A 26,714-nucleotide genomic window follows, 5' to 3' on the forward strand; every position below is an offset into this window, starting at 1 on the left:
GGCTGGAGAGTGGTTTATTGAAGGCATGTAGAGGGAGTTGTTAGAGGAAGTCACATGCAGTCAGAGACTGCCCCAGAGCTTGTGATGTCATGACCTCATCAGCTGCTGATTGGCTCTTTTATTCAGAAGGCGGGACTTCCATTACTGCCCGTTTCTCCCATTCATAACAATACGAGTCAACTGTCTTCAGAAGTATGACCTTTTTGCATATATCAAACACTCAGTACAAAAATCAATACAAGCTAGTGTGTAATGCCGTTTTTTTTTCTTCTTTGCTGCAAGCATTGGTTGGCAGTTTGTTTCAGGGGTTTGCCCTTTTTTGCAATGGTAATGCAATCATTTTGCCTGCTTGTTTTCAGAGAAGTAAAATACTTCCCAACATGGGTAATGTTTCATTCACACAGTGTTTGTCATATGGCTCTTGTTTTGCAGTTTTGTGTTTCTATAGGATGTTACTAATACTACCTTATGAATTCAGCCTGACTATCATGAGAAACAAGAGCAGACTTTTATCAACCACACTGGTCTGTTACTTCCTATCTGATCATGACACACAACAAATGTCTTTTACATTTAGTGAACATTGTAGGTCAAGTTTTTTTAAATTAAATATACATATGTGTGTGTGTGTGTGTGTGTGTGTGTGTGTGTGTGTGTGTGTTTAATAAAGAAAATGGTAATATTTTGGAAGATTTTATGTTCACCAAGGCTGCATTTATTTGATCAAACAGTAAAATAGTAATATTTTTTAAATGTATATTAAAATAACCTTCTGCTATTTGATCATATATTAAAGTGTAATTCAGTTAATAATTTATAATTTTTCTATATATATATATATATATATATATATATATATATATATTTATTTTATTTATTTTATTTTTTTGGTCAAATTATCATTTGATCAAATGAGTTATCGCTGAATGCGGGTCAGAGGATGTTGGATGATTCGGTCTTCAGTCAAGATTAAACCCAGAGAGGTGGAGCCTCTGTGCCACCGGCTTCTCTCTTCCTCTTCCTCTTTTGTCTGTGTGCTTTGTGTCTTCATTTGTGCTTCTTTGTCTTGGCAGCGAGCGAGTGCATGCAGCACATCACGTGATCGCTGTGCTCAAGCAGGGCCTCTTCTCCTCACAGCTCCTGATGTGTACACTACAGCCAGAGAGATGACTCCAGTCTCTATCACAGAGCTCCAGACCAGGACTTGGTCCTTTTTAGTTCAGCAGTGCTGAGGGAATTTTGGATGGTCATGTTGAAATTAAATTAGTTTGAATGTGGCTGAAGACAATTAATTAATTAAAATAATAATCCTCTGAATGAATGTAAGTGGCTTTCCATCTTCAGTCAAAAGTGATACAGGAGCTGGAGCTGTTCAGGGGAATTTGAATTCCTTGAATAATGCATTCAAAATCTGATCAGTAACTTCCCATTAATTAGAGAGTGTGCAAACATTTCAATTGATCGAAGTTACCAAGTTATGCATGTACTCCTTTTAAAAAAAATTTTTATTATTATTTAATAACAAAAAAAATTGTACATTAACTGCTAAAAAAAAAACTGTCAAGTTATTACTACTTATAACCCCTTTTAATATGTATTTATTTTTATATAAAAAAAAACTTTAAATTGTACATGAACTGTTAATAAAAATTGTCATGTAAAAGTAAAGTAAAGAAAAAGGCAGTATTCATGAGAAAGATATTATATTTGACATCATTATAAAATCAGAACAAATATGATCGGAGAATTAGCTCACAATTAAATGAAAAAATTACATTAGAATTAAATTATTTTGAGCTTAAAACTTTGACACCTTCATGGTCATTTTCTAACAAAGCAATATCAAACCATATCAAAATGACTCTGCAATGTTTAATACAAATCATTTTGCTTAAATATATCTTCATTATTGGATGGAAAAGATGGGAAAGAAAAAAATACAGCAAAAACAGATTACAATTTTTTTTTATAAAGCCTCAGTTGATACCTAGTTCAAAATAAATACATTGTTTTATTTATTTGTTTATTTTACTACTACTAATAATAAAAATATTAGAATGCATATTTTAAGTCTTATATATATATATATATAAATATAAATATTATAATAATTTTTTATTATTATTATTATTATTGTATAGTCTTTGCAGTATTTTATGTATCTTATCTGGATCTGTATTCCTCCTATATGGACTGCCACAACCCACACCCTGTGCTCCAGTAAAAAGGAAATGTTATTATCTGAAACACTCAGCTTCACCTGCACCTCATTAAGTCATCAGCAGAACTGATTCACCTCACGTATGACTCACAGAGTTGTGAAGTATGTTGTGTTGACCAGTGGATTTGTCTAGAGCAGATCGCTTCAGGACTTCAGGATGACGCAGAGATGTTGTGTGATGTTCGTTCCCGTGGCCTATCAAACATTACACCAGCATTCACAGTCCAAACCCTCACAAGGTCATCAAGGGACCGCACCACAATCCAATCTCTTCTGAGCAGCCTTGAGTTGACATTTCTGTCTGTGTAAAGCAGTTAACAGACTCGCTTCAATAATGGATGAATCAGAGGATTCACATTTTTCTGTCATTTCAGTTCTGAATGCTGAATCTTTTACCGAGCCATATTCAAGTTTTCTTTTGTCTTCTATACAAGTAAGATTATTTACATTAAGTAGCTGACAAATGCACATTCTCTTCGGCAAATAATTGTATCATTCTTATTCAGTTTGAAATGAATCGAAGCCACACATTGCCCACAACAACATTAAACAGTCCCAGGACTTTTTGGTTGTTTAATTTGAGTAAGATTTTTTTTTTTTTTTATCAACAATTACAATGACTTGGCATTACTAGAAAAAATGTATATTCATATGTGCACAAAATACACATGAAATTGAAATACACATGGAGTTGCATCATTTACATGATTTTGCCAGGTGTAAAAATCACACATCTATAACATAATCATTATCATAATTATTGAGGAGAAAAAAATTGAGTGGGAAAATGATGAAATATTTTTGTATTCACAAAATATTAAGATTCATTGATCAGAAAGAGTGGGAGCACTGCTATGAACTGGTCGTTTTACAGTCGCTCAATACACTGTTGGTCAAAAGATTGGAATATGGATTCTCTGGAATAAAGAAACTATTTCTTTTAATGTTTTTGTGAAGTGTGTTTTGCTCACCAGGGCTGTATTTATGATCACAAAGTCCAAGTAAAAAGCAGTACAATTGTGAAATATTGTTACAGTTTTAAATAACTGTTTTCTATTTGAATTTATCTTCAAATGTAATTTATTTCTGTGATGCAAAGCTGAATTTCCAGCATCGTTACTTGACTCTCCAGGGTCACATGATCCCGATCATTCTTCAATTCTGATAGTCTATGAAAAACTGCATTGTTGACATTAGCAGGCAACATAACTTTCTTGTAATCGGTGTCTGCTCTTATTTTTTGACAGCATCTGGAGGGGCCCAAATGTGAACTGTGTGGACAGCACTGGATACACACCTCTACACCACGCTGCTTTAAATGGACACAGGTGAGTTTCCTGTTTCCTGTTGACCTTCGACCCCATGGATTCACTTCCATGAGATGGTGATGCATCCCTCTCTCTTTTTCAGTGAGGTGGTGGAGGCACTCCTGAGGAACGAGGCTCTGACGAACATCGCTGATAACAAGGGCTGTTACCCTCTGCACCTGGCGGCGTGGAAGGGGGACCAGCGAATCGTCAAACTCCTCATCCACCAGGGTCCATCTCACCCCAAACTCAACGAACAGGTCTGAGCACCAACACAGAGCAGCGTTCTGATGATGTTCATCTTTATTCTGTGCTATGACTAGTAGTAAAGAGGAAGACATGGTTATCAAACTGAAGAAATGCTGCCTGTAGCCGATAAATTGTGCTGGAAATGGACACATTTTTTGTTAACTCTGTGAATTCAGTAGTTTCAAGACTTTATTTGACACGACTCAGGAATAGCTGCAGTTTATCTGAAAGACTGTCACTTCCTCTTGCAGCTTCTTCACACTGCTCTCATTTACACTTTGAGTGTGTGTGTGTGTGTGTGTAAAGATAAAGCTAAACATGAGTTCAGTGACATCTCACCCTTAATACAAGTCTAAAAAAGATTTGAAACTCACCCAAACGTGTTAGGAGTAAAAATAGTAGCTGTTTAATTTTTTTTGTAGGTGTGAAGATGAAGATGACAGAGTATGATCTTTTTACTTTGCATCCGCTGCTAAAGTTTGAATCAATACAATGTCAGTGAACTTTAGGACACTATAGTTGCAGATTAACCACGTTCAAGTGCAGGATCAATAACTACCAATATCTGAATATAAACACTGCCGTTCCTATCGAGTGCTAGTCCCAATGCAAATTTGTATTTTGTTTTTGGTTGAGTTGATGATTTGACAGCACATGCTAAATTTAATGTACAGTTCATGTGACAGTATAGTGTAGAGCACGGTTTAAAATGTTTATAGTACTCTCATGCATATTGTGTTTATAGCATAGTCGTATAATAGTATAATAGTACTTTAGTAGTATAGTATAATATAGAAAATATAAGTTTCTTTCTTATGTTGAACATAGAGACTCATGTAGGTAAGTGCTCATTTGAAGATATGAACTATATTTACATGTTCATTCAATTTACATGCAGAATACACACATAGCATGCGTTATATTTCATATCTCCTGTTCTAGCTGCTGACTTTACCAGAAACTAAGGTCAAATGATTCCAGGCACACAACAGGAGAAACGTCATTTTTATTATTTATGTATTGAGTAATCAACTTTGAATTATATTGTGCATGCTAAAATAAATTCCTTTAACTTATAAGTTGTCATAACTCAAAAAGATGGCGAGCAGTTGTGTGCTATATATTTATTTATTGGGCCAGCACATTATCTTTTTGGAATAATGTTCTGAAGTCCTACTTAAGTGGGTAAGAAAAGCACAACTAAAGCCCCAGAAATTGTATTTAATGTATTTAATGTACATTTATATTTTATTTAATTTTCATTTAAATGCTGTTGACATAAAATGAAGTGTCCAAAAACATTACATTCATTTCAAACATTCATTACCCTCAAGCCATCCTAAGTGTACATAACTTTCTTACATCCTAGCTAGAGATTATGGTGTATAAAGTTTTAAATGTATATATATTTTTGTGCACAAATGCCTTCAGAATGCCTTTATTAAGCCCTCTGAGCCGCTTGAAGCACTTTTTATGATGGATGAGTGCACTTTTTTTGGCCTTCAAAATCTCAACAGCCATTCACTACCATTATAAATCTTGGAAGAGCTAGGACATTTATTTCAATATAACTCCGATTGAATTTGTCTGAAAGAAGCAAGTCATATACACCTAGGAAGGCTTGAGAGTGAATAAATCATGGAGTAATTTTCATTTAAGTATGTTGTTTCTGTAATAATTGCTCTTTTATTTCGCACAGGGCTACGTTAGTGCTATGCTAGTATTCAATGGCAAACATAGGCACTGGTTGATGATCTGTATTTCCCTCCGTACAAAGTTTCAATTATTATGCATTTAAACAAGTGTTAATGTACACAGTATTTAGCTGTAGGAACATTGAGAGAGTCCCAGAGTAATGCTGAGGTTTATTGTCTCCGGATCAGCTTAGGAAAGGCTCTTCTGCTCTCACTTGCTGTTCTGTTCTGAAGCTGTTGGCTGTTTATTTCCAACACTGTGACATCCTTCAGCAAATGAAGCTGAATATTCATGTGCACCTGTATTGCCTGTTATTATACAGGGCTGGTTTGTATTGTCTGAAACGTCCCCAGAGAGAAGAGCAGGACGGCCTGTCTGCTAACACTCTGGTTTTGCATAATGCCAAGAGGCTTTAATGCATTCATTATTCTGCAGTGCTGCACACAGTGTTATTCAGTATTAACAATCACAGTCTTCATTTAACATCTCTGTTTTTGCTTGACTTATTATTGCACGAAATGTAACAGAATGAAATGAAACCGCAGCCAGAAATGATTTATTCTGAATTAATTTCATAGTTTTTGGACTGGATTGGATTGATGGCATCATTTGTTTCATTTCATTCTTTTTTTTTTTTTCATTTCATAAGGTTGGTTTATTCTCCTTCGTTCGATGGGTCAAATAAATTTTCAAATGCTTTTTTCATATTGATGAATTACAGTGTCGTTCATGTGACGTTCATCATTGGACGGACTGTAAGCCAGCCTGTGGTTTCTTTTGCCTGTTTGATCATGTCATTCATTAACTGTGTGTGTGTGTGTGTGTGTGTGTGAGGCTGAACACGTCTCCTTCCTGTTCTCTCCCCTCTCCCAGAGCGATCTAGACCACACTGAGTTCAAACGCTGTGGCCCATTTGACCCCTATATTAATGCCAAGGTGTGTACCCATGACCTCTGACCTGCACGCCTGGGTTTCGGGACGGTGTGTCGCTTCACTCTTTCCTCATGTTTGTGAATGATTGAATGATGGGTTATAGAAGCACACACACATGCTGTGTGTGTGTGTGTGTGTGTGTGTATGTGTTTATAAAGACGTCTGAGTGCTGACAGACTGCTGCGAGTCTCGCTGTAGTCTTGTTTGTGTGTGTGAGAGCATTTTAAGCAGTTAAAACTGAATTGTTATTTTTCTGCTAAATAATGAAGGATTTCCAAAAGGTTTCCCAAACTGAATCAATGACAGACAAACAGATGTTTGCCATGAAAATGATTGTCAGTGAATTTACAGCTGGGTTACAACTGAACTGACTGAAGTCAAAATGAATAATTCATGAGCAAACAGGAAGTGTGTGTCGCTCAGGGTGTTTAGTGATTGTTAAACCACACACACACACACACACACACACACACACAGAGTCAAGAAGCTTCTCTGTGAGCCGTTGGCTTGCATCAGTGTCAGGAAGTGTGTGAGGAGTGAGATCATGAGCTGGAGAGAGCTGGATAACCGAGGACACATCACACAACAGAGCAGGACAAACCAGAGCCACCTTCTGCAGCTCTATAATAATAATAATAATAATAATAATGATAATGAGCATACACTTAGTGATTTATTACATTTCCATAGTCTGAAGAAAAACAATCAAGCAGGATTTCAATGTATAGGATGTATTTGTGTATTATTATTATTATTATTATTATTATCAGCACTGCTGTCATGTTCATGTTAGTCATTCGTTTCTTTTGTCTGTAATTTGAATCAGATCTCAGACGGCTGTAAGTTTGCAGTATCTGTGTTGATTAAACCTGGAAGTGTGTGGTGTTTAGACGGATCAGATTTATTTTCATGTGATTGAATTCATGCTTTCTCCTACAGTCACGTGGTTCGAAATACAGTAATAATGTGAAATGTTATTAGAATTTAAAAGAACTGTTTTCTGTTGTAACGCATTGTAAAATGTAATTTATTCCTGTCATTAAAAGCTGAATTTTCAGCATCATTACTCCAGTATGGAAACCATAATACCATAATACAGTATTGTTCAAAATAATAGCAGTACAATGTGACTAACCAGAATAATCAAGGTTTTTAGTATATTTTTTATTGCTACGTGGCAAACAAGTTACCAGTAGGTTCAGTAGATTGTCAGAAAACAAACAAGACCCAGCATTCATGATAGGCACGCTCTTAAGGCTGTGCAATTGGGCAATTAGTTGAAAGGGGTGTGTTCAAAAAAATAGCAGTGTCTACCTTTGACTGTACAAACTCAAAACTATTTTGTACAAACATTTTTTTTTTTTCTGGGATTTAGCAATCCTGTGAATCACTAAACTAATATTTAGTTGTATGACCACAGTTTTTTAAAACTGCTTGACATCTGTGTGGCATGGAGTCAACCAACTTGTGGCACCTCTCAGCTGTTATTCCACTCCATGATTCTTTAACAACATTCCACAATTCATTCACATTTCTTGGTTTTGCTTCAGAAACAGCATTTTTGATATCACCCCACAAGTTCTCAATTGGATTAAGGTCTGGATATTGGGCTGGCCACTCCATAACATTAATTTTGTTGGTTTGGAACCAAGACTTTGCCCGTTTACTAGTGTGTTTTGGGTCATTGTCTTGTTGAAACAACCATTTCGAAGGGCATGTCCTCTTCAGCATAGGGCAACATGACCTCTTCAAGTATTTTAACATATGCAAACTGATCCATGATCCCTGGTATGCGATAAATAGGCCCAACACCATAGTAGGAGAAACATGCCCATATCATGATGCTTGCACCTCCATGCTTCACTGTCTTCACTGTGTACTGTGGCTTGAATTCAGAGTTTGGGGGTCGTCTCACAAACTGCCTGTGGCCCTTGGACCCAAAAAGAACAATTTTACTCTCATCAGTCCACAAAATGTTCCTCCATTTCTCTTTAGGCCAGTTGATGTGTTCTTTGGCAAATTGTAACCTCTTCTGCACATGCCTTTTTTTTAACAGAGGGACTTTGCGGGGGATTCTTGAAAATAGATTAGCTTCACACAGACGTCTTCTAACTGTCACAGTACTTACAGGTAACTCCAGACTGTCTTTGATCATCCTGGAGGTGATCATTGGCTGAGCCTTTGCCATTCTGGTTATTCTTCTATCCATTTTGATGGTTGTCTTCCGTTTTCTTCCACGTCTCTCTGGTTTTGCTCTCCATTTTAAGGCATTGGAGATCATTTTAGCTGAACAGCCTATCATTTTTTGCACCTCTTTATAGGTTTTCCCCTCTCTAATCAACTTTTTAATCAAAGTACGCTGTTCTTCTGAACAATGTCTTGAACGACCCATTTTCCTCAGCTTTCAAATGCATGTTCAACAAGTGTTGGCTTCATCCTTAAATAGGGGCCACCTGATTCACACCTGTTTCTTCACAAAATTGATGACCTCAGTGATTGAATGCCACACTGCTATTTTTTTGAACACACCCCTTTCAACTAATTCAACTAATTGCCCAATTGCACAGCCTTAAGAGCGTGCATATCATGAATGCTGGGTCTCATTTGTTTTCTGAGAATCTACTGAACCTACTGGTAACTTGTTTGCCACGTAGCAATAAAAAAATATACGAGAAACCTTGATTATTCTGGTTAGTCACATTGTACTGCTATTATTTTGAACAATACTGTATATTTCTCTTTGGATTATTTAATGAATAGAAAGTTTAATAGAACAGCATTTGTTTTTTTTTTAAAGAAATTGTGTAACCGTGTAAAATGTCAGGTCATGCATCATTGCTGAAAAAAAATATTACTCTTAAGACAAAAATGATCACTATAGGTGTTTAATCAGATCAGTCTTCCTTTTTTTTTTTTTTTTTTTTGTACTGTAAATAATTGTTAGGACCCGCGTTCAGCTTGAAGACACATGGCCTTTTCGTGACATTAATTGTTTAAAAGCTGTGTAGTGAGAACACTTTTTGTTTTTGCTCTGAAAGCTTTTATGTGCGTTACATTCGCTACAGAAGTTATTAATCTTTGTTAAAAAAAATACAACTCTGTTCATGTTAGGCACATTAAATAACACCAATGCAACTTTTGATTCTATATTGGAATCATCTGAGATTAATGAATGTTTAGAAGAGTTTTTCATTGGCAGTTTAACTAATGAAGCCCTAGACCGAACAATAATCAAAGCACTGACAAACAATATCCAGGGTGTGTTGAAGTCAGTGATCTATTTATTCTGATCAGTGTTTGAAGTCTAGATTAGGGGCTGTTCACATATCGCGTCTTTTGCGCGCGCAAGTTAGTTATTTCCAATGTAGGCGCGTGGCATGCGCGCTCATAATGGAAGCGACACGGTCACGACGCGCCGGTTTTTTCCAGGCCCGTCCGCACCGCATCGAGTTAAAAATATCTCAACTTTTCAGAGAGCCGCAAGCACACCGCGGGTCATGTGACAAGAACTAACCAATCAGCTTCATCCTTTCCCATAACAACGTTGAAAACTGAGCCAAGATGAAGAAACATCTGTTCATAGTTGTATATGGATTGCCATTTTGAAATAAATTTAGTAGCAGAGCTACTACGAGCGATTTTTAGTTGCGCAAATCCATTTATCATTTGCTGAAATGTCCGCGTCTTCATGGAGCGAACACGTCATGGTTGCTTAGCAAAGGCAGACGCCTCAGGGGCGCAACTGCCCGAGCGCTTTGGAAAAGAAATAGAAAGCGGCACGCCTAGCGTTTTCCTCATGTTTTAGGCGCGATATGTGAACGGCCCCTTAAAATGTAAAAAAATTTGAAAGAAAAATTGCCTATTAAGTCTAAATATTTAAGTGTTTGACGCAAGCTTAAGTTAAGTAAGTTTAAGTTTTCATCTTAAATTTTATGTTTTAAATGTGCTCTAGCTTTATTGTTTCAGATTTATTTTTAATCGTTTTAATTGTAATTGCATTGGTAATTATGCAGAATTTTAATTTAATATTAATTATTTTAAGTATTAAGAATGTAATATTTTTGTACATACATGTGCTGGTCATATAATTAGAATATCATCAAAAAGGTGATTTATTTCACTAATTCCATTCAAAAAGTGAAACTTGTATATTATATTCATTCATTACACACAGACTGATATATTTCAAATGTTTATCTCTTTTAATTTTGATGATTATAACAGACAACTAAGGAAAATCACAAATTCATTATCTCAGAAAATTAGAATATTACTTAAGACCAATACAAAGAAAGGATTTTTAGAAATCTTGGCTAACTAAAATGTATAAATATGAAAAGTATGAGCATGTACAGCACTCAATACTTAGTTGTGTCTCCTTCTGTCTGAATGACTGCAGCAATGCGGCGTGGCATGGAGTCGATCAGTCTGTGGCACTGCTCAGGTGTTATGAGAGCCCAGGTGTCTCTGATAGTGGCCTTCAGCTCTTCTGCATTCTTGGGTCTGGCATATCACATCATCCTCTTCACAATACCCCATAGATTTTCTGTGGGGTTAAGTTCAGGCGAGTTTGCTGTCCAATTAAGAACAGGGATACCATGGTCCTTAAACCAGGTACTGGTAGCTTTGGCACTGTGTGCAGGTGCCAAGTACTGTTGGAAAATGAAATCTGCATCTCCATAAAGTTGGTCAGCAGCAGGAATCATGAAGTGCACTAAAACTTCCTGGTACACGGCTGCGTTGACCTTGGACCTCAGAAAACACAGTGGACCAACACCAGCAGATGACATGGCACCCCAAACCATCACTGACTGTGGAAACTTTACACTGGACCTCAAGCAAAGTGGATTGTGTGCCTCTCCTCTCTTCCTCCAGACTCTGGGACCCTGATTTCCAAAGGAAATGCAAAATTTACTTTCATCAGAGAACATAACTTTGGACCACTCAGCAGCAGTCCAGTCCTTTTTGAAGTGATACGCTTCTGACGCTGTCTGTTGCTCAAGAGTGGCTTGACACAAGGAATGTGACAGCTGAAACCCATGTCTTGCATACATCTGTGTGTAGTGGTTCTTGAAGCACTGACTCCAGCTGCAGTCCACTCTTTGTGAATCTCCCCCACATTTTTGAATTGGGTTTGTTTCACAATCCTCTCCAGGGTGCGGTTATCCCTATTGCTTGTACACTTTTTCTCTACCACATCTTTCCCTTCCCTTCACCTCTCTATTAATGTGCTTGGACACAGAGCTCTGTGAACAGTCAGCCTCTTTTGCAATGAACTTTTGTGTCTTGCCCTCTTTGTGCAAGGTGTCAATGGTCGTCTTTTGGACAACTGTCAGGTCAGCAGTCTTCCCCATGATTGTGTATCCCACAGAACTAGACTAAGAGACCAATTAAAGGCCTTTGCAGGTGTTTTGAGTTAATTAGCTGATGAGAGTGTGGCACCAGGTGTCTTCAATAATGAACCTTTTCACAATAAAAGAAATAAACATTTGAAATATATCAGTCTGTGTGTAATGATTTAATATAATATACAAGTTTCACTGTTAGAATGGAATTAGTGAAATAAATAAACTTTTTGATGATATTCTAATTATATGACCAGCACCTGTACTAATACTTATTATTATTATTATTATTATTATTATTATTATTATTACGATTATGATGTATACACCATCTGCAATGTAATAGTTATTACTATTATAATGAAAGTTATAAGAATAAAAGTTCAAACTTAAAAGGGTTTTTTATCTAATATGTATATTTTATTTCCATTAACTAAAATGATTTTCATTTGGCAGTAACTACGCTGGAACAGACTCAATGTTTGGTCCTATTCATGCTGTTAATGAGAGGAGTGCAGCGTTCAATTCATTCTTCTTTCTTTTATTCTCTTTTCTTCTCAGTTTCATTTAGCAGCTAAATCTGGAAAAAGTTACCAAAACTGCTTATACCCAGGAGCTGCTTTCATTCAGCTGACACTTTTATTCAAAAGAGGTGAAGAGAATGTAGTCCAGTTGTTGTTTTGTACCACTTTCATTGATCTAGCAGTAGATGGGAAGAAGAGGGAGAAAAGAAGACAGACATCCATCTGATGGTGACTCAAAACAGTTTTAAATTAAAACCTCTTTTATGTCATTTTTCTCTTAATTAAGCTAGTCTATTAGTATTTTAGAGGTAGTTTCTTCCTGGGCTCCTGAGCGCATGTGCACACGTGTTGTTTTTAAATGTCACACTTTCTGTCTGAAACGGTGAAGGCTCACTTCTGTCAGCGCTGGACGGGGATCAACATGAAAATGAATGTGTTTCGGTGCCGGTTTTATGTTGAAAGACGCTGGCGCTCTCTGTGGTGTCCGGTTCCTCTGCAGAGAAATGGAAAGTTGCTGACGCGCGGCTGCTTCTCTTGAGGAGAGCTGTGTGAGACGGATGTGTTTGAGCTGCATCAGCCTCTCAGGATCTGTTTGTGTTGCTGCGCTCACCTCACAGTCGCTCTAAAGATGTGAGAGCCCATATTACAGGATCTGATTCTAGTGTGTGTGTGTGTGTTGTGGTTTTCCTTTTTTCAGTCTGAACAATAAAGGGCTTGCTGTGTTTTGGTTTTCTCTTCTGTTGGAAAGAGCAGGTGTAGTTTTGTTCTCCTCTGTGTCCCATTGGCTCTTACTGTGACCTCTTTCTTTCTCTCTGTGTGTGTGTGTGTGTGTGTGTTACAGCATGCTTTACCTTCTCTGATTATTTGGTTCTGGGGTGCGGTCGCCAAACCAGCACTTGACTCATTTTCATTTATGCCCCCATCTCCGTTCAAACACACACACACACACACACACACACACACAGATCTCTGAGAGGACATTCACATTCATCCAATCAAACAGTATGAAGTCATTCCCCTAGTGTGCACCATCAGAGCTCTAGTCAGAGTGTTTTAGTGCTGCAGGGTGTTTAGTGTGTAACTCCAGATTTATACACTGAAGAGTTCACTAATTCAGTTAGCACACAGAGCAGATATAAGAGCGCCCTCTAGTGCTCAGGGTTTCAGTGCAGTTTCTTACAGTACAGTTGGTCAATGTAAAGCTAGATGCTTAGCTGGTCAAGCTGGGTGTTCAGTACAGTGAGCCGTTTTGTTGAATCGTCTTTTAAGCATCTTATTTCAGTCTACATTTTCTGGCAAGGACACAATGAATTGATCAAATATTTTAATATTTCACATTATTACTGTTTTTACTGTATTTTTCTGATTAAAAAAAAAATGCAGCCTTGATGAGCAGAAGATAAATGTCATATTGATCTAAAACTATGTATGAATATCAATGAATTGGATACAAATATCTATTCCCCAACCAGTATAATTCAGCAGCGTTCAGAATTCAGAAGCAAACACTGATTTGTGTGAATGCAGATCTTGTCACGTTGTCTGCATGCGGTCGAGCTTGCATGTTCTTCACTGCTCTGTGTGTCTTTCTCCATTAATATCGTTGGATTAATAAGGGTGTCAGTGTTTCATGTAAATTCTTACAATTCAGTCAGGTGTTTGTCTGCTGTGGTTTGTCCCAAAAGTTAGGAATCTTTCCCAGTTCTGCTCTGTTTTTGATTCACTGGCTTCATTGCAAAGCTATGCCAAAGAGTCACATAGCTTTACGACCTTCTGGAGTCTGCCTTGGTTTCATCAGGGAACTTTTAAGCACGGTCCTTAAGCAGTCCCCCTTTCTGTCCGTCAACATCTCACTCTCCTGTCCTCCTCCTCAGAACAATGACAACGAGACGCCGCTGCACTGTGCGGCTCAGTACGGACACACTCAGGTGGTGCAGCTGCTGCTGGAGGAGCTGACCGACCCCACCATGCGCAACAACAAGTTTGAGACGCCGCTGGACCTGGCAGCGCTCTACGGCCGGCTGGACGTGGTCAAACTTCTGCTCAGCGCTCATCCCAACCTGCTCAGCTCCAACACCAAGAAACACACCCCCCTCCACCTGGCCTCCCGCAACGGACACCTGCCGGTGGTGGAGGTGCTGCTGGCTGCCGGCGTGGACATCAACTACACGGTGAGGAACCTTCAACACACTGTTCAGGTCCATCTCTCATTCAGCCCTAAACAGGAATAGAGCAATGATTCACATTCAAACACTTGAGAAATTTGATTAAAACTGCGCGTATTTGTTATAAGATAATAATATTCAGTGGTTATTGTGCAGTGTGCTAGTGTTCCATTCTGAAGTTTTTGAAAATTCCAAAAAGAAAGTGCACTCTAAATACCTGGATGTTGCAGGTAAATAACCGAAATAGCTAAGGCCTGGTTCACACGGGACGATTTTAAAATTGTCGGCAGATTTTCCAAACCTGAGAGACCCCACACACGGCGATAAAAAATCACGGGTCTAACAGTTTTGGTCGCTCCGTGTGTGGTGTGCAGCCACACGGCAATATCAACACATCACACACGAACCGATTTGACTCCCGAGCATTCCCAGGTCAGACGGGAAATCTCGCAAAATCCCTCGAGATCAAACGTGACTTTAGAGTAAACAATCATTGCGGACAAAGAGGATGCAGTGGCCATAGTTTGTGCTTTGTTTTTAACGGGGAAAAAAACATAAGAAAAATAAGAAAAGGCGATGGTCAAAGAGGTGGAGACGACGCGAGCATGGACTATACTTGCTATATCATGATATGGAGATAAGTTGTTGTTTTATCTCATAGAAATGTTGTTACGTACTACACAGATTAATAACCGTTGAAATAAACGTTCATATATTAGTTTCCATGTACTCTGGTGGACTGCAGTTGTGGATGTAGTTATGCCCATCGACTTTATTTGTATTTGTTATATTATATACGCCGGCTGTTTTGATTTTGTTTCCCGGTACTATCACTGCCTCGTCACCTCGCTTTCTGATTGGCTACACGCCACAGTCCACAGGCTGCGTGATTGTTTGTCCTCGGGGGACACCACACACGAGAAGAAATCGGGCAAAATAAATCCAACATGTTGGATATCCCCGATTTGAGATCGGAGCGGTCCCGACATTCTTCCGAGCAGAGGAGAGCGGTCTTAACACACCACACACGGCAGGAATATTTGATCAGATTATTTTACGATAATCGGAGCATCCTAAGATTGTCGGAAGGGGTGAATCGGGGCTAAAATCGGCCCAATTATCCTGCCGTGTGAACCAGCCTTAAGTGTGGAATGTTGAACACTTCGTGCACTCAACTGTCACAGCTTAATTTACGTCGTGAAGATATTGTTTATGATTGACAAAATAACCTTATTTAATTAACCTGCTACTTGTTTGAGTGCATAAGTGCATAGTGAATCATTTGGGACACGGTTATAGTCTAGGTTTCATGTTTTTGTCATGTTATTTTGGTTAGCTCCGCCCACAGCAAAATCTCATTGGTTTAAAAATGTACTCCACAAAATTTAATCATCCAGTGTGTTCTGATTGGTTGTAATTGTTGCACTGCAATATTTGGTATAATGTCATTTATTTGTATAATGCCCTACTTTTTTTCTTTCCTTCCTGTTTCACATAGCAAAATATTGGTCAGATTTTTTCATGTTTTGAAAAAAGTCTCTTATGTTCAGCAAAGGCTGCAATTATTTGATAAAAAAAAAAAATACAACAAAAACAGTAATATTTTAAAATAGAATTTACAATTTTATATAAGTGCCTTCTATTTTGAATATATTTTAAAATGTAATTAATGTGATTTTCCAGCATCACCTCTCCAGTGTTTTTAGTGTCCCATGATCCTTCAGAAATCATTCTAATGTGCTCATTTGCTGCATGAATTAATATTATTTATGTTAAAAAGCATCGTAATGCATAAAAAGTATTAGAATAATTAATTTCTTAACATAAAAGTATTAAATTCTTTATAAAAATGGTATGATCCAATCAAAATGGGTCTGAAGTCGGTTTAATTTTGACTTGAAGGAGTTCAAGCGTGTATCAGAGCAGGGGTTTGATCTCTCTGTGGTTTAAAGTAGCTGCTCTTTAGCACGTTGCCAGATCTCTCCCATCTCTACCTGAGAAACCTGCTCGCACACTTAACACCAACAGCCTGCCATCTGTCCCTCGCTCCGTACGTCCTCAGAGCAGCGGCCCACATTCACAGACTCTGCTTCGTCTGCTAACATGCTGAGAAAGCCGCTGCAGTGTGAAAATGAGTTTGTCGTCTCCGTTGGGTTCTGATATGTCTCAGTTACTGCAGTTAACTGACCTAAAACAAATGTACAAGATCTTCCAACCTCCACTACTTCTGTCCAAGTGTCTAAAATGTTCTGGGGTCGCTGTATGTGCCTCTGTTATCTTATGATGAATGTTTTATTTGCTAACAGACGGAGAAAGGCAGCGCCCTTCATGAAGCAGCTCTATATGGAAAGACAGAAGTAGTACAAAAACTACTCAACGCAGGTAAATATAAACTCAGATCCACAAATAACAAGGGGTTTGACTACTGAAATTGTACTCTGGATGCTCTGTGTGTATCTTTGCCAGGGATCGATGTGAATATCGTGGACGGTAAGAGTCTAACAGCGCTGGACACTGTTAGAGACATGCCCTCTCAAAAGAGCCGGCAGATCGCTGCGCTCATACAAGGTACGTCTGGACCTGATCTCACACACATCTCTGAATCTGAACAACATGGTTTTCACACCCGTCTCCTCTCTAAAGCTCATATGAGCGGCCGTCCGTCAGAAACAAGCCTCCCTCCTCCACCAGTGCCACCTCCTCAAGAGAAGAGCCAAGAGAGCCCCAAGAGAAAAGGTCAGAAACCTAGTGGGTTAGGGCAACTCAAATCTGAGGTACAGTATCAGATTAAGAAAAAAAGAACATTATTTATGAGAAATATGAACTTATGAATCCCCTGAAACAAGAACATTTGTCACACTTCATAATATGTATATATAAGCAATGTAAGTAGCTTTTGTTTTGATGTCCAGCAGGCCGGATGTGAGAGGAGCTGCTGCTCGTGGTGTCCGTGCGCCAGATGTTGTGCAGATGTTGTGCAGATGTTGTGCAGATGTTGTAATGCGTGCGCTTTGTGTTTGGACAGGAGACATGGAGCAGCAGGTCAGTGAGCTCATGTGCGGTTTGTCTGTGGAAGAGAGTCCGTATGAAGCTCTGTTTGAGGCGTCCTCGTGCGTCTCCCTGGACAGTCTGGCCAGCGGAAAGTCATCAGACAGAGACTCGGGACGACCCGACAGCGAAGCCGGGAAGGTGTGTGTGCCACATATCTCATTTATTTATTTGTATTTTAAACATTTGTTGGTTGAAATCAACATTAGTTTTCACAGGGAACAAGTTGTCCTTTCTATTGTTTGCAATTGTTTTCTTATTAATGGTATTATTTTGAAAATGGGGCCATCCATATGAGGAAGTGTAACTGCTATTTATTTATAAAATGATAGTTTTGACTCTGAATGTATTAGCCTGGTCTCAAAGCCTTCATAAAGTAACGTCTACATGCTGATGGGGCTGCACGTTATTTATTAATGTAAAGCTAATACAATCATTGGCAACCATAAACATCCAGTTAAGAATTATATTGCTTGGCGGAAGAAGTTAGCGTTTATATTAAATAATGCATTTTAACCGTTTATTGACCTTTGCTGTATTTGGACATTGTTTCACCTTTTTTATGAAAATGAATAAAGCAGTTCTTTGATCGAGCTGTCTATGTGTTGGTGTAGGACAGCTTCCTCCACTAGATGGAGACTTTGCATTGTGTTTTCTTTCTTCAAAAAAAGACATTTTCAGCATGTTTGATAGTGAATTAGTTGAATTTTTCCTACAGAAAGAGCGTCATCCTCCACAGAATCAGTCTGCACAGGACGAGGATCTCAGCTCGGAGGTAAAAGACCCATTGTTTGATTCACATTTCAGTCTGGAATCCTTAATGAATAGCTCTGGAATTCAATAACTCATTCGTTCTGGGGAGGTGTCACGGTGGTACTACCTTGGTATATAGTGAACGAATATCATGATACAGGACATGGTACCTCAATGTACCTCCACCGTTTTTTGTTAGTGTTTCTTACTCTCTCTGTTTCTATTTGACACGAGTGTTGTGGCGTGTAATGAACAGACATTGATTTGCAGCAGCACACATTCTCGAGAGCAGAACAGTGAATATGTGTGTCTTTCCGCACGTCTACCCAAATCAAACAGCCTCCTCATGAATATTAATGCTGTGGATCCCTGGGTCACACAGCAAACCTTCTGTCTGAAAGACTCGGGAGCACATGGCCAATACATAAACACTGCGGCTGGATACAGAGCTGCACAACTTCTGAACACTTCACTTAGTGTTGTGAGCCGCTCTGAGCTGAGGTAGTAGGCCAGACTTTTCTGTCATTCATGCAGTGTCAGCAAAACATCACTCACTGGACTGTGTCATATTAATGTCAGCCATTCAAACTTAATACTGTTATCCACTGTGTTTAAAACGGTCATCATTTTCACTGTACTGCTGCTCATAAAGTGGTAGGGACTGTGAAATAAGCGACTGGTTTTATACCAGTGTTTTCTACACCACTGAGTCTCTCGCTCTCGCTCTCTCTCTCGCTCTCTCTCTCTCCCTCTCGCTCTCTCTCTCTGTCTGTCTCTCTCTCTCGCTCTCTCTCCCTCTCCCTCTCTCTTTCTCTCTCTCTCCCTCTCGCTCTCTCTCTCTCTTTCTCTCTCTGTCTCTCTCTCTCTCTCTTTCTCGTACTCTCTCTCTCTGTCTCTCTCTCTCTCTCTTTCTCGTACTCTCTCTCTCTGTCTCTCTCTGTCTCTCTCTCTCTCTCTCTCTCTCAATTCAATGATACAATATTGCCAAAGCTTAGTGTGCATATATAGAAAAAATAAAATAAATTATAACAAAAAAATGAACATCACAGTAATGGAACTGATTATAATAACATCTTATAATATTAAAGGGGGGGGGTGAAATGCTATTTCATGCATACTGAGATTTTTTACACTGTTAAAGAGTTGGATTCCCATACTAAACATGGACAAAGTTTCAAAAATTAAGTTGTACGTTTGAAGGAGTATTTTTGTTCCAAAAAAACCTCTTCCGGTTTGTCACAAGTTTCGGAAAGTTTTTTTCGAGGATGGGTCTGTGTGTCGTTAGATGGAGCGGAATTTCCTTATATGGGTCCTAAGGGCACTTCTGCCGGAAGAAAAACAGCATTAAGGGACCAGTGGATGGAGTTTATTTCTACAGAGCATCAACGGAGTTGTGCAAGTGTTTTTGTTTGTTCCCTGCATTTGGAAGATGCTTGTTTTACAAACAAGGCCCAGTTTGACGAGGGATTGCACGTCGTTTATTTCTTAAGGATAATGCAGTCCCAACGAAAAAGGGTCACGATCGTGTGTTGGAACCGCAGGCGGTGAGTAAAACTGCTTCAGATATCTCTGTGTTGTTAACTTAGCTATCGGCGCGTAAGCACATCAAGTAAACAACATGCGATGTTGTCTTCAAACTGCACTTTCCACATGTACAGCTTAAAAAAAGAGACAAAGTGGAACTTAGTCATTTTCCAAAACCACTAAGCAAATATATACAGTTTCAGTACATACCACATAGCATACCGCCTTTGCTGATGCTGCTCTTGTTAAATTTCAGCCTCTGGATCTGTGTCACAGCTTCCAAACGCTCTCAACGCAAAAGCCTACTCGCGCTCGTGATTCTTTAGCTCCACCCACACGTCACGCCTCCAGGCGCTCGTGTTTTTCCGGGAAAAATCGGTACAGACTATCTTTCTCTTATAAATATAATAAAACTAAAGACTTTTTGGAGTTATGAAGGATGCAGTACTACTCTATAGGTACTCAAGATTAACAAGATATTGAGTGAAAACGAGCGTTTCATCCCCCCTTTAAACTGTAACAAATTATAACATTTGTGTGAACATTTGATATCACAGTCTTTAACTTACATAAATACACAAACACATTAAGGATCACTGTGGTGCACAGTAGGGTCAGACACACTGAGGTCTCTCTCACACACACACACGTTCACACACACACGTTCACCTGCTGTCTCTGAGGCTGTGGCACGTCCACACGTATCTCGCAGCCAGTGCTGCTGTGTGTCCCTCTCCTAATAATATCTTTATTTTTTCTGTTTCACTAATTGCTGTAAAGTTCTGTATTAAGTTGGTGAATTTGTAGTATAGGTCTCTTATGGAGGTGTATTTCTGACAGTGCAGGAGGAAGTGTGTCTCTGTCTCGATCTCTCCTGTCTGACAGTGAGCACACACTCTTCTCTCTCTGGGTAACCAGCTCTTTCTGTGTCTGCCCGTCTCGATAGCTAGACTGTGTTCACTCTCTCTCTCTCTCACACACACACACACACACACACACTCAGCTCTTTCGGTGTCTGCCCGTCTCGATGGCTAGACTGTGCTCACTCTCTCTCTCTCTCTCTCTCTCACACACACACACACACACACACACACACACACTCAGCTCTTTCGGTGTCTGCCCGTCTCGATGGCTAGACTGTGCTCACTCTCTCTCTCTCTCTCTCTCTCACACACACACACACACACACACACACACTCAGCTCTTTCGGTGTCTGCCCGTCTCGATGGCTAGACTGTGCTCACTGAGCCTGTACTTGGTCAGGATCCATCTCTGCTTTGTGTCTCTGACACTTTTCATATTTATAATCAGATTTTAGAGTTCGATAGAATTGTAATTTTCTTTGTGTTTTAGTTTCTTGATCCCAATGTTCCAGATATGTATTTTTAGATTGTTTGATAATTTGATTGATTTTGATGTTTGGATGAGAAGCAGTGCTGGTCTGATACTGGTTAGTGTAAGAGTTAGTCTCAGAACTAGCTGACTGAGTGGACTCTTTTCAGGGTTCAGTTCTGCGCTTTAAAATGTAGCGATTCTGTGGGACTTGATTTAAGATGCATCCAGAATTTGAGGAATCTTTTTTGCATGTTTATAATCAATGGGAATCTGCCTAATTCTGCCCTACATGCGTTATTTGGTGTTCTGTGAATTCTGTGTGTAGGGCTTCTGTTGGATGTGGTGGAGGACAGCAGCACCAGATCATCTGCGTACAGCAATAGCTTGATGTTCTTGTCTTGTAGAGAGAGTCCAGGGGCTGTAGACTGTTCCAGCTGCACCGCTAACTCATTGATGTAAATGTTGAACAGAGTTGGACTCAGACTACAGCCCTGCTGCACTCCTCTTTTCTGGGTGAAGATCTCTGTATGTTTGTTGCCAATTCGGATCGCACATTTGTTGTTGATTAGGGTGTAAATGTGGTCAGTCGTTCTGTGATTTGGAAGGAAGCCAATCTGACTCGGGCTCAGGACATTGTGCTCGTTAAGGAAGTTTACCATTCAATGGTTTAAAATACTGCTAAATAACTTCCCCAGATTACTGCTCACACAGATGCCTCTGAAATTATTCGGGTCCAATCTGTCTCCACTCTTGTGAATAGGAGTAATGAGTCCTCGGCTCCAGATGTCAGGAAAGCAGCCTGAACTAAGTACATGGTTGAATAGTTTTGAGCACAGCTGTCTGAGGTGTTTCAGCATTTATCAAAGTTATTAAGTTTTCACCTAGAATGCTTACATTTTTGGCTTTTCTTTAAATGTAATTGGGAAGATTTTGATTATTTTTAATAGTGTCTTCATAAGTTTGTAGGTTTTGTTTGATCAGATCATAATTGTCATTGAGTTGTTTTGGTGGGATGTCTTGATATAACTTTTCAAAGTGTTGTGTCCAAATGTTTCCGTCTTGTATTGGTAGATCTTGTGGTTTAGTTGTGCTCAGATTATTCCACATATCCCAGAACTGATTTTGATTTATTGAATGTTCTATTTCTTCTAAACTTTTGTTTTTATTTAATTGTGTCTTTGTATTGTTTTAGTTTTGAACAGTATTCAGTTCTTATGTCGGTGTCATATGGTTCTTTGTTTCAGATGTGATTATTTGTTGTTTTCTTAATGTTTTGCAGTCTGAGTCAAACCATTTTTCATCTTTTGGTGTTTTTTAATGTATTTTTTGCCTTTTTCAATTCACTTATATATGCTGCTTTTTTAAATATGTTATTGATTTCATTTGTAGCCAAATTAACACCATCTTTAGTGGTTTCAAATTGTTTATTCATAAATATAGTGATTTGATTCTTCAGTTCTTCAGAATTCAGGGCATGGATGAATTTCTCTGCGCTGTCTGAAGTCCATCTGTATCTCTGCTAGACCTGAAACATTGTGCATGTGTAAGATTGGTTTTAATATAAACGTTAGTTTTGTTATGGTCAGAAAGTGGAGTTTGCTGTTTGACAGTGAATGCACTGAAGGAGGAGGGGTCCATGTCTTTGATGGCGTAGTCAACGTCTCTCTCTCTCTCTCTCTCTCTCTCTCTCTCTCTCTCTCTCTCTTTCTCTCTGTCTCTCTCGCTCTTTCTCTCTGTAGGCGGTTTACACTAACAGCAGTGTGGATGAACGCGCTGAGCCTCTGGAAGAGGAAGAGCCCACATATGAACTCTTAGTCACTGCACAGACCAAAATCCCCAACAACACTCAAAGCAAAGCAGGTACACACTCATTTTCCATGAGACCCCACACAAACCTCATAGACTTGCCTCACTTCTTTGTTTGTCAGACATGATGAGCTAATTCAACTATGCCTTTCCACATGTGTCATCAAGGAAAATAACCACTGCCACATTATATCATGCTAGAACAGATGTTTCTGATTTCTGGTCTTTCTTTAAAATAACCAAACAGTGATGACAAATAAGTTTTGTTATTGCAAACTAAAACTAGTTCACTCTTTTCATAAATGATGCCACTGAAATAAATGTTTAAAGTTGAACAGTTACCAGTTGTCATAAATTAGCCCTTTATTTGCTGTCTTTTACACTTTGTATGTAACTAAGGTATTTTTCTATTAAATAACTTTAATTCTTGATCTCCAGATGTGGACGTCTCCGTCAAGTCTTCCAACAGTGTCCTACCTCAGGTGAGAATACATAGGCAGCTGTCTTATAAGGCAACACGCTATTTACTATGACGCCTCGCAAGTGAGCGATTTCTAACGTTTTAGGCAGCAGCAGCAACACATATTGCTTCACACAAGGTTCGAGATACACACTCCATCCCAGTAGAAATTTATATTAGCATGTTGCTAAGCTAATAGCTTAATAGCTAACAAAACAAAGTAAACTGCGCGCGCAAGTATTTGGCGATTAATTTTCTGTATTGAAAGGAATAAGCTTATTTATAATCAACATTTCACTTGTTTGCCATCTTGCATTTTTTTTTTTGATAAAATTTTGGATTTCCACCTTTGCAAAAGATGAATGTTATGCTGCCTTAGAATTTGTCTAAAAAAAAAAAGCTCTAAGGGTTTCTAACAGGGTTATTTTTTTCAGTCTCACATCTGTCACGCTGTCCGAACACTGTCTAGTGTGCAGTAGACAGTTAATTATCTCACTAGCAGCATCTGTTTTGTGTGTGTGTGTGTGTGTGTGTGTGTGAGATTGTGCATCTGAAAAGCCAGACATTCCTTAACATGCAGATATTGGTGTTATTTTTTTCAGCGAAAGACCACTGCACACAATGACCTACGACCTTCAGGGTCCAACACAAACACTCTGCAGCCGCCTGCACCTCATTTTAGCACAGGACAGACGTCTGGAGGTGAGTGTGTGCTTGTGTGAATGCTTAAGGAGCTCACTTGCTAATGACGCTGTAATTATTCATTACAGTGTTATTGCCATGGTTGAATAACAATAATCATTTGAGTGACAAATACTGTTTAGCAGTCAAAAATGAATCAAGCAAATGAAGTCAACATGTTCTCAACACTGAAAAATGCTTGCCATCTGTTTTAGACTTAGACTTTCGGGCTGTCTTTAAAGGAATAGCTCATTAAATATTACTTACTCACCCTCATGTCGTTTATATGGAGGAATGAGATATGGGAGGAAAATTATTATTCAATGCTCTTGTGTTGTTTAACGAAACCTTTGAGTTCCCTTAGCATGTAGGCGAGAAACTTCACATTTACTTGTTAACCGTGTTCACTCATTAAACCTTTGCAAGCCCCCATTAAAACTATTGCATTCGCTCCTAAAACTTCTGTGGTTGCCCACAAAACATCTGCATACACTTGATAGACTTTGGTGCTTCTCAGAGAAACTTTTGCAATCATTTGCAAAATGTTACATTAGGGATGGGCGATATGGCCAAAATTTCAGATATAGCTCATTTGATATCCCGATAACAATATACATAACGATATAGAAATTTTTCTGTTAATTCAGTTTATGAATAGTCTAAATAAAATTGCAATGTGGAAATGCAGTTTGAAATGATATACAAAACAAATAAAGGTAGTATGGACTAAATATTTATTTTATTTAGAACTTTTTTTCAAGCAAGACTGTTGGTCATGTTAACACCTGCCATTAAAATATTTCAACCCGCTATTATTGACCGTGTAGATATGCTTGGCAACAGCAGAAGTGATCTCCTTCCATCTGCGGGAGCTATGGCTATATGGTGTGCCACGGGTAAAAGCCTGTGGAGCCGTTCACATATTGAGTATTTTGCACGCTCAAGTTCGTTATTTCCAATGTAGGCTCGCGGTAATAATGGAAGCGCGGTGCGACGCATCGAGTTAAAAACATTTCAACTTTTTCATCCGTTTTAGGCGTCCATGCAACAGAAGTCACCCCTCTTTTTTAGGTACAAGCTCCTCGGTTTGGGTTGGCTGGTCATCTTGTTGAGAATTACCCTGGTCTGAACCGCATCTACTACCGTCTTCCTCCATGTTTGTTTATGTATTGCAGCGTGCATGGGCATGCTGTTGCGTGAGGTGCATCTTGACGTAAAATTCTGCCGTAAACGCCTTATCGTGGCGTAAACGATAGAGCCTTATATAAAACAATAGACATTTTCTATCGTCCAGACGATATTTCGTCATATCGCCCAGCCCTATGTTACATTGCAGTACATTCTCTCACAAAACATTTGCATTTGCCTGATAAACTTTCGCATTACCAAAAAATTATGTTTGCACACTAAACTTTTGATTGCTCATTAAAGATGTTTAATTATTAAACTGAATTCACTTGTTAAACTTTGCTTTCCTCCAAGAAAATTGAGCTGCACTTGCTAAACTTTTGTTTGTTCGTTAAAATTGTTTTTTTTTCATTAAACTTGTTTGCTTGTTAAACTTTTTTATTACTCAAATTAACATTTGAATTTGCTCTCTAAACGTTTGAATTTGATTATTAAACCTTTATTTTTGCTCACTAAACTTTTGGTTTTGTTCACTAAACTTAAATTTTTGTTCACCAAAGTTTTATTTTTGCTCGTTAAGCGTTTGTTTGAGCAGACTGAACTTTTGCGTTCTCTTGCAAAACGTTTGTGATAAAAATAAGTTTTTTTTAGATTTCAATATATTTAATTGCTTTATATATTATTACTAATATCTACTATTATATTCATATGCCATATTTTGTTAATTGCTATATCCCCTTTTTAAGTTAAATAAAAAATTTTCCTTTCCATGCAAGCTCCAAAGAAAAAAAAAAAAAAAAAAAAAAAAATATATATATATATATATATATATATAATAATAAATAAATAGCTGAAGTACCACAAAAGATGTCCAGATGTTCATTTTTGGATGTGCTTTTTCGAAATATCTGCATTTGTAATCCGTTTTGGAGCAAGATTATTGCTAGGATAATAATGCATTTGTTATGTCTCTGTTCATTTGTCCTGATTTCTCGCTGTGTTCCTCCCTGATCCTCCTAAAGTCAATCTTTGTTTAAGTTGGGACAATGTTTACTCCATATAACACGACACTAGTTAGCATTATCAACAGAAGGCCATTGCCACTCTTCTTGCTACTATAAAGGTGAGTCTTATAAAATAATGAGGAGAACAGACATATAAAGCCATTTTATCGTAGGACGTTACAAAATGTTTTAATATGGTTGCATTTTCATAATATCGATGTTTGATAAATGTCAGTGTAATTTATATATTATATGCCCCATACTCTCCTCGTGTTTCAAAGCAAACAGCAGAATGTCTGTCTTCGTCTCCTTGCCAAGCTTCATAGGCCTCAGCTGCCACCTCCAAAGCCATGCTGCGCTCATCATCTGTCAATTATGCTGCAGGAAATCGGCCTGTAGACACACACTACCACACACCCAAATAACAGGGTGTGAGCTCGTCATATTTCCTATGTCAGGGTCTCACAGCAGGCTCCATGTGTTGATGTATTAATGGTCTGACCTTAGTGCTGTGGAGATGAAAGCTTCACCCTAAG

General features: G+C 38.5%; 1 protein-coding gene across 4 annotated transcripts in view; it reads left to right on the forward strand.

Annotated features, from left to right (window-relative positions):
* The first annotated feature begins 3,524 nt into the window (after positions 1 to 3,524).
* LOC113040908 (ankyrin repeat and SAM domain-containing protein 1A-like) overlaps positions 3,525 to 26,714 on the forward strand; it is a 67,392-nt gene continuing 44,202 nt past the window's right edge. For 3 of the 4 annotated variants that reach the window (XM_026199102.1, XM_026199101.1, XM_026199103.1), the window contains exons 1-11: positions 3,525 to 3,549; positions 3,632 to 3,788; positions 14,149 to 14,445; positions 16,746 to 16,821; positions 16,906 to 17,007; positions 17,083 to 17,175; positions 17,465 to 17,628; positions 18,206 to 18,262; positions 22,839 to 22,959; positions 23,344 to 23,387; positions 23,968 to 24,067. In XM_026199102.1, coding sequence (XP_026054887.1) covers positions 14,242 to 14,445; positions 16,746 to 16,821; positions 16,906 to 17,007; positions 17,083 to 17,175; positions 17,465 to 17,628; positions 18,206 to 18,262; positions 22,839 to 22,959; positions 23,344 to 23,387; positions 23,968 to 24,067 — 961 coding nt within the window. In that variant the 5' untranslated portion in view covers positions 3,525 to 3,549; positions 3,632 to 3,788; positions 14,149 to 14,241. The remainder of the gene's footprint in view (positions 3,550 to 3,631; positions 3,789 to 14,148; positions 14,446 to 16,745; positions 16,822 to 16,905; positions 17,008 to 17,082; positions 17,176 to 17,464; positions 17,629 to 18,205; positions 18,263 to 22,838; positions 22,960 to 23,343; positions 23,388 to 23,967; positions 24,068 to 26,714) is intronic. The other variant, XM_026199104.1, reaches the window with a different exon arrangement.

The sequence above is a fragment of the Carassius auratus genome, chromosome 23, assembly GCF_003368295.1.
Source record: "Carassius auratus strain Wakin chromosome 23, ASM336829v1, whole genome shotgun sequence".
In the NCBI taxonomy this organism is placed as follows: domain Eukaryota; kingdom Metazoa; phylum Chordata; class Actinopteri; order Cypriniformes; family Cyprinidae; genus Carassius; species Carassius auratus.